This window comes from Charadrius vociferus, unplaced genomic scaffold (assembly GCF_000708025.1).
Source record: "Charadrius vociferus isolate BGI_N301 unplaced genomic scaffold, ASM70802v2 scaffold217, whole genome shotgun sequence".
Taxonomy (NCBI): Eukaryota; Metazoa; Chordata; class Aves; order Charadriiformes; family Charadriidae; genus Charadrius; species Charadrius vociferus.
The window spans coordinates 672,169-681,081 of record NW_009649190.1 but is presented as its reverse complement, the minus strand read 5'-3'; the positions used below and the strand labels follow the sequence as shown (position 1 = coordinate 681,081).

The following is an 8,913-nucleotide window of genomic DNA, read 5'->3' as shown; positions in this document are numbered from 1 at the left end:
AAACTCTCATCCTGGTTTGGCTGGCTCCCTCTTACTGTTTCAAAAGTTTCACAAACATTCATTTTCCTGTATCCTCAGAAGTCACAGAACATGCTAAAGACAAGCTGTCTGGCAGCCAATTTTCCATGTTTCCTTCAAAGGGCAAACTTAACTGTCTTCTGCAATAGCAGATTTGAGAATCTATTGATGCTCACAGTATCTTTATTCCCTGCTTCACGGAATAAATAAAAATTGTAGCTAGAGCTGAATAAACCAGTAACTCGCGGCAACTATTTGAGCCAGGCTTTCAAAGGAGAGACTTTCCTAACTTCCCTGCATGCTACAGCAAACACAAACATCTTTCTTATCCATGCAGGAAACGTATCTTAAATCCCAAACAGAAGTAATGTTAATTTTGGAGACTTGACCTCCACAGAGACCTGTCAGTCATCTCTCACGTAGCACATGGGAATGTTCAAATTGCCACACCTGATTTGCATTCTTGTTACACGCACACAAAACCAAGTCCTTCTCATCTTCACTCTTCGTGGCCTCTATGCATTTGCCAGAAAGGACATGGACAATCATTCCATTCTACAAGATGAGAGAAGGGAAAGAAAGAACAAATTAAAAATAAGGGATTTCCAGTAAAAGCTAGGCCATGTTTCTGAAACTTTTTGCATACAACAGATCACCAGTAATGACTGGTTGTTCAATTTTTTTAAAGTATTGCTCTAAACATAATGACTAGGTTTAGCTTTGAGCCCAGGGCATGGTGAGTATTCACAATTCCTTTGGAAGCTGACAGGAGTGGTAGGTGCAGAACTCAATAAATCTCTTTTCCACCACTATTGGTTTCCTATGGACACAGGTTACCATCAGCATCAACTACAGTACTACAGGCCACAAAATTTCAAAAGGGCCAGTGCTCCCCTTAAGAATCAAAACAAATTCCAGTAGGAACCGTACCAGAGGACTGCAGAATCCATACAACTACGGCAACTGCTATTTTCCCAGGCCGTCATACAGCATAACATTTTTCAGTCTTGTAGAGGAGCGCCTGAATAATACCAAATTCCTCTAACAGGAAGTTTGCTCTTCTCTTACAACGCAGGAGGAATTTTAATGTTTCCCCTACTCCTAAAGGGTTATCCCAGATCCTTCCTCTATCTAAAAGAAGTGGGCAAGGATTTGCCCTGCTCTTATTTTCACAACCACTGATTCTGATTCTATTCCTATAAGGCCAGTAAGACAAACAGTTAAAACAAGGACATGTGAATTTAGGTAGGACTCCTGTAATTTGTATTTTTAAACCAAATTTATTTCACATAGACAGTGTAAATGGGCAAGAGGCATCCTAAATTTCCTGGGAGAAAATGGTACAGAAGCAAAACTTGCTCTTCAAATACCTCGTCCCTTCCCCACACACGAATTCTGTCAATCGCTAAGTCACTGTCAGCTGCCTTCACCTCATGGCAGAGTCACTACTGACCTCGTGGACATCCCAGTGCTGTTGGCTGTTGTCTGTCTCCTTTGTACAGTTTTGAGGGATAACCTTCCCGTGTCTGACATCAAAGCAAAACAGCGGAGCAGAACCAAGCCGGATTTCCTTCATGCTGTTATATTCAAAGTGCTGGAAAAGAGGGGGTTTGTTTGAACAATGATGGAAGGACATCCCGGTTCATTTTTAAATGCTAATTCCAAAAATAATTTCCTGTACATGTTTGTCAAGATGCAACCCAAACATGAGTGACGGACACCCAACAGCCTTGACCCTGCAAAGCAATCCTCCCCTAGCTAATTCTGGCATAACTATTTACCTAAGGAAAGGTTTTGTGGACTGTAATTATGTATAAAGTAAACCCATCCTATAATGAAATTTCCTGGTTTAATAAATATTTGAACAGAAGGCTGTTTCTGACAGTGTCTGCACATGTTGCAGTTAGAAATGTGCCTGCAGCTCACCCTGAACTCAGTGTGAGCAATAAAACTTGCTTGGGACTTGCAGTAAATGTCTGCAGTTGGTCCATATTGGTTTGCCTTCTCTTAATGCATGAACTTGCTAGTCTAATGCCAGCTTGGGAGTCTACGTGAATTTCCCTCCTGTATTTGCAGTTGTAGGCACTAACGGGGAAACCCATCCCCCTTATTCTAGAATTGTTATACATTTTTTACTCCCAGGCTTTCTGTTCTCCAGACACTACCAAATATACTAACAAATAGGCACTTAATGATGTCTGCTGGAGCAAAGTGTGGGTATCTGGCCTCACTGACAGATGGAACATTGCCGTTTTTCAAATGACACACAGCTGCAGAAAAGTGGGATTGCCTTAGCACATGCCTAAGTTTGAACACATCAGTATTTCGGCTAATGTCAACCCAGCCATTTACATGTTGGAGTGACTGTCTTCTGGATGGTTTCCTAGATCTGACACAATGCCTATATACTGAAAGTATACAGTACCTGGGTGAGACTGTCACTGCAAGGGGAGAGTTCGATAGAGCCTTCTGCAATGGCTCTTCCAGGTCTGTAATCTGCACAGAAGCCAACACCAGTATTGTAAAGCTGTAAGTAAAGGTTTATACTGAAATAAAGCACAATCAGATACAAACAAAATATCCTTCAGCTAACTCTTTTGTAATGGTATCTCTTTATGATATGTTTTTGCTCATAATTCAGGCAATATTTTTTTCTTTCAGACTTGATCTTGCATATTGATCTTGCAAAATGCTCTGATATAGAAGGCAGAGTCTCACCAAAGGTCACTGTTACTCAGTGAGTTTTGTTTAAGTTGGAGATAACCATGTGTGGTTTTAACTATTATGATAGTTAAAAGAAATCTGACAAAATTTTTATGCTAACGGAAAATTGCACTGCAACTGGACACTGTAGTCAGAAAAACCCTAAGATATTCCAGAAGAAGAAAACATGTGACAATTCCTATGATCCACACTCAGTTCTTATACACTTCTCAAGCAAACTTTGATAATAAAGAACAGACAAAATAGTAGAACGACACAGTAAAATCTGGTTAGAGATAGCAGAGCATGACTTAATTGGTGGACCTTGTTGCCTTGTTGGGGGAAAATCCCTTCCAGTAAGGCTGCCTGGAATCAATTCAAATTTAATGAATTATAATTATCCACTTATGTGTTTTAAAAGAAAACATTGAGAATATTGCCTTCTGTACACAGTCAGCCAAGGAACTGCTATTGCTACCACCCCAGCTCTGCCCTTGGGGGAAGTGCAGGACTGAAGAAATGCTTTTTTTCTCTTCATGTACACGGGTCAGCATAGAGATATCTCAGATGCTGTTGCAGTTGCCATCTGCATGAGGCAACACAATTCTTTTCCTTTACTAATGGCACCTAAAGAACCTACGGTTAGGATCCTCTGAGCTGTGACACTGAACTGAGTCAGACAATCTGGCTTCAGCTCCTGGCTGGATTTCAATGTTTATGTGAGAATTTGGACCAGCTGTTTGTCTCCTCTGTCCTTTTCTTTCTCCTCCCATCCTTGTTGCACTGTCTGTTTGTATAATAAACGTTTCAAAGCAGGAGCAGTCTCTTACTCTTGCTCACTGAGTACTTAGCACATGGAAGAAATACTGGGGGCTTTGAACAGTGCAAAACCACTAAGCATTCTTTATAGCGTGTTTTCTCTTACCTTGCCGGAGAATCTTGGTTTGTCTTCAGGTTGGGAGAGTTCAGGGTACACATTTGATACAAACCATTGGAAATTTCTACAGCCCAGTCTTTTCTGTAGCTGAAGGCGCTCACTGCAGTCTGGCTTCTCTGCCTTTATGGAGAAAGCATAGCGGCAACAAGGTTACTAGTGTATTTGTGTTAGAGATGACAGAAGTGAAAATGACAACACGGGAATTATTTCTACCGTCTCTTCTATCCTGCGTGTTACAGATACTGATATATATTTCTCATGAATATGCAAAGGAGGATCAGCCATAGCTTTCCTCTAACTTTGTGCTAAAACAGCATTTAGTCTGGCATTGTGATGGAAGTAAACGTTTCAGAAGTAGCAGACACTGTGAAAATAAGTATTTCCTCTGAAAATTATTATTATACTGCAAGGTAAGTCAGTCTTTGTCCTCCTTTTGGCCAAGTTTGATATTTGTTGCACTGAAATCAGTGGGACTGTATTAGATTGTCATTCAGTACAGAATTTGCCCTGCTGATTAAAATTCAGTTTCCTGGCCTTTAACAGCCCAAATTAACTAGTTATTGTCAGTTGTCTATGATCAGAGGATGTAAGTGATGACAGAATTTAGCCCAAAATTTAGTCTCTTCCGTTATTATCTGACAGTTACTAATCTAGTAAATGTGTTTTGCAGCTGTAAAGTCATAAAACCTTTCGTATGACTTACGTATTTTCTTATACACACAATATCAACTCTCACTCTTCCTGGTCACAACTCTGTTCTTCTGAAAAAAAGACAAGTGCATTTAACCCTTCCTGCAGCTATGGCCATCTGCACCGCAAAGGACTGACAGTATGAATATTTGAGGGTATTTAGCACTGAAGATGGCTAACAGGGTTCTGAAAACCTCTAAGGAGGTGTCTAATCCTTCAGTTGCAAAACCACACAAAACACTTTTCTAACTCGATCAGTGCCCAAATACTAAAAATATCTTACCACCCTTAAAAGTCTCTCTCCTCTTTCTTGCCAGCGGTAAATCTCCCCCTTCAAGTTTCTACTTTTTAAAAATGCAGTTTTGGATTCCAGGAAACTGGTCTGGATTCCTACGTCAGAAATTAAAATTGGTAACAGAAGAAAAGAATTGCCCATAAATAACTTTTCTTCAGACCAGCTATTTCTCTGCACCAAAAGACAGAAAAAAGGACTTTGTGACATGCCTGGAAAACACTGACAAATTAAGGGCCTTGGAGATCAATGGAGAGCTATCAGTTTCTAGAGGCAGGGATCGATGGTGCCATGTGGCACTGTTTGCCAGCCCCTGTAAGCTGCAAAGACAAACCTCAAAAGTTGCAATATGTTAAAGAGAACCTCTTAGTTTAGTATCAGTCTTAGATTCAATAAGCCTAACAACAAAGTTCAGCAATTCAACACCACACAAACCTGTCCCCAAGAGGTTTTCTTGGAAAAGGGAAATAAAGAAGTAAAATGTTTCCCCTAAAAAGAGATGCTTCTCATGAGACTCCGCTTTGGCTGAAGAAGGCAATAGCAGTAAATCTCATTTAGTTATACTAGTTACAGTCTGCATTTGATGCCGAATAAATATTGTAAATAACGTAAAGAAAGTCATTATCCCTGTAAAGCAATCTGAAAGGAAACTGTGCTTGTAAATTAAACAAACCAACCACACACACAAAAAAAAAAAAAAAAGGGAGAAAAAGAGATGGTGGCTGAGAGAGTAGAGAGCTGGGAAGAGCCTTATTCATCTGCGTTAACGCTCACACCACAGGCATTGCGGGCAGGATGCGATTCAGACCATAAAACGGGAAGATTTCTAAAGCAACCTAAACGGGGGTCACTGGTTATTTTCTGCAGCGGGCAATGTCGGCGGTCAAGGCTCGGGGAGATTTTTGTAGTGGCCAATAGGTGGCTCAGCTCACCCTCACAGTGCAATAAATCCCCGCAGGACCCCTCTGCAGCTGAGCGGCAATAATGTCATTGCTTGCTTGTGTCTTTTGAATAACATCCCGCTGCACTGACATACTGAAAATATTGGCTGTGAAAGAAAGGAACGGAGTAAAGGGCCTTTTATGTTATGGTATGCTGAGCACAGAAATCATAAAATTGATCATTTGAAGGAGCATCATACTTAGGAGTACTAGAAGTATTGTGGCTAGAAAAAACTCTCAGGCAAAAGGTCATGGTGCTTAGAGTTAGTAAACTGTATCTTTGATGGTTGTAGTTTTTAGTACAGAAAATTGCTTCTGAGTTGACAAGAAAGGCCTTCAGGAAATTATTAAATGATTTAAAGACCTAACTGCCCATCTTACAAGACTTGGCCTAGCATCCTCCTTGTAATTACAAGGCTGTAACCCTTGTGGTCAATTGACAAACTTCTGGCCAGTGGAGTTCAAACCTACAAGAGACAAGGAGGGAGAGCTTTTTTAAAAAGTGAAAATAGAATTAAAAAAAAGGAACGTGATAGCCTCAGATTCTAGGATTAGCATAGGAGGCTGACTGGAGGGACAGATCCACTCATGGAGTGTAAGGAGGTCAGACTATGTGACCGGAGAGAAGCCACATTGACGCACAACACTTTTTTTCTCCCCAATACAATGCAGCTCCTGCTGGAGCTGGCTTTCTTAGACAATGGCCAGCACTGCAATGACTGAGGCATGCAGGACCGAAATGCAAGAGCAAAACGGAATGGGAAACTTTGCACAGCACCTACTCATGCTCTGCCTAACTGTTTTCAGTGAATCTTTTTTTTCTTAAAAGCATGACATTGGTAAATGCACAAGAAGATGAACAACATGTTTTCATTCACAAGTACTAACAAATTTGTCCACTGCCTTGTAGGAGAGGATACCATTACAAGAAAGGGTATTGGAGCCAGAGAATTCCTGAGAACTGCAGCAACATTAACAACTTCACGTTATTAACAAGTTAACATTAACCACATTAACCACAGCTGCATGACTCCCAATAAACAAACATCCACTGGTTTGTAATACATGGGATATACAGTCCCTTGACTGATCCTGATCTGCAATGGATCATACAGTGGCTTAAAAACAAGTGTAGCCATTCTGTAGTTTTTGGATGGTGTGTAGCCTGCAGAGGATTCAAGTGTGGCTGCATGCCAGGGCCACACCACACACCTGGCTGCAAGCCTGTCTTAGCACACAGGCTGCTGGGAATCCAAATTCCTGGAGGTTGGACTGCTGCCTGTGTGATGCTTCTAATGAAAAAGTAACTTGTAAATAGTGGCTATGTTGAGGTCTGACTTTCTCAGTTACAGACAGCTGCTTCTGGACATCTGTCAATTCAGGAAAAAAATCACCTTTTTGTCACTAGACCACTCAGATATGTTCCCTTCCAGTAGGAGAAACACCACAGTTTGCCCCGTGCCCATGAATATTACTGAATATCTGCATGAATCATATGAGGAAGACCTGCAGTAAAGAAGAATGAATCCTCTAGGAGAGACCTCTGAGCACACAGTGCTACTGACTTCCACTTCACATGCGCTGCAACAGCCCACATACTATTGGTGGAAAAATAAATCACAGCTTGTTGAGCAAGCTGAAGAAGGAGTCATTTCAGAAGGAGTCATACTCTAAGAGATTTGGTAACTTCAGCAAACACCACCTAGGCACAAGTTTCTCTCCTTCCAGATCTGACAGCTCTTCCACTGGAAGGTTTCATAAACAGACTATTCCCCACCACCATGCACGTTGAATGTTTGACTGCACATAGACACCACCACCCCTATTCCACCCCCTTCACCTACCTCAACACGCACTCCTTCCCTCAGGAACAAACCCCTACAGATGTCTTTACCTTGCTGATCAAGAAAGCCACTGTATCGTGCTTGTAGAAGTTCTCCTTAAAAGTGCCCAGCCAGGTCTCTGCTATTCGGATTTTGTTCCTCACAATGGCCTCTTCATAGGACAAAGCACGGGGAAAGTGGTTTCGATAGACATGCCCAACTCGGGAACATGGAATAATTTCTACAGAGCCACCACAGAGCCAAGTCTGAAACACAGGTGAAGGCACAAAAAGAGATTACCTTATTTAGATTACCTTTCTCTAAAAAGCAGAAGCTTCTTTACTATAGACTCTGCCTCAGGAAATCCTAATCTGCACAATGCTGGAAACAGCAAGAGCATTACTATATGCTTCTCCATACACTGTTCCCCGCAGATACAGAGACACAGAGACGATGCTGGGCAACACAGACCTTTGATTTGACCCAGTATGGCTATTTATATGCTTTTATGTTTTTCTGTGCACAAACAGTGCAGTGTAGTGAAGAGGCCCAGGGGCACACCTTCGTTTGTCTGGAACATTAAAGACTATAACCTTTGTGTCTGCAATTTTCATTGCTTTTTAATATCAGTTGCTCTTTGTATTCAGCAAAAAATCAATGCAAACAATTTAATATAAACAGTTTGGTATTAAAACTACAGACTGGCAAAGAAATAAAGGTACTCTCCCTTTGGTGCACGTTATAGGCCAAAAAAGAAGAGGCAGCTTTCAGAAGGTGCCAAAACCAGTGACTCTGTCCTCAGGCAGATAGTGATAGCCAGTGAAACTTCCTTCTCCTGACATAATGCTCCTAACTCACAGCAGCTCCATGTTCTTGTATAGTCCTGACAGATCACGGAGTGTGGGGATAGATATCTGAGAAGAAAGTTATATTCTCCATACCCCAAGACATTCTGCACTTAACTGCTTTTATAGATTGCATTTCACCTTTTCATTCACAGAATCACAGAATGGTCAGGGTTGGAAGGGACCTCTGGAGATCATCTAGTCCAACCCCCCATTCAGGTTCCTTAAAAGCCCAATAGCTGCCAGAGCTTTAAGTTTCTTACCCTTATAGATAGCTCCAGATTTTCTGCTCCCCATATGGTCATGTCAGAATCATAAGCTCCAGTGTTTTGGAAGTAATGTCGATCCATGGCCACCACTGCACCAGCTACCACAGGACTCCTGTGTAGAAAGTTTGGAAGTGAACACCTTCAGTTTTGGATAGGGAATTATGTGAAGGACAAAAATCCTGCCATTTCCATAGAGATATTATTACAAAATGATTGAATACTACTCCATATAAGCTTGAATGAATTGATTATCTGATCAAAAGAAAGAACAACTGGAACTGAATTCCAGGATTTGCTTGGGGAAGGGAGTGAAGAACTGAATTATTAAATAAAGCTCAGAACAGTGGGAAATGTTACATACATGTACGCCCAAAACAACAAACAGATAATGATTA

At 41.2% G+C, this 8,913-nt stretch overlaps 1 protein-coding gene across 1 annotated transcript in view; it reads right to left on the bottom strand.

The window, feature by feature from the left end:
• Window positions 1–203: 203 nt before the first annotated feature.
• Window positions 204–8,913, bottom strand: part of GALNT15 (polypeptide N-acetylgalactosaminyltransferase 15) — a 24,986-nt gene continuing 16,276 nt past the window's right edge. The window contains exons 6-11 of the mRNA XM_009888920.1: window positions 8,513–8,630; window positions 7,476–7,670; window positions 3,647–3,778; window positions 2,444–2,545; window positions 1,472–1,612; window positions 204–573 (exon numbers count right to left, since the gene is read on the bottom strand). Coding sequence (XP_009887222.1) covers window positions 427–573; window positions 1,472–1,612; window positions 2,444–2,545; window positions 3,647–3,778; window positions 7,476–7,670; window positions 8,513–8,630 — 835 coding nt within the window. The 3' untranslated portion in view covers window positions 204–426. The remainder of the gene's footprint in view (window positions 574–1,471; window positions 1,613–2,443; window positions 2,546–3,646; window positions 3,779–7,475; window positions 7,671–8,512; window positions 8,631–8,913) is intronic.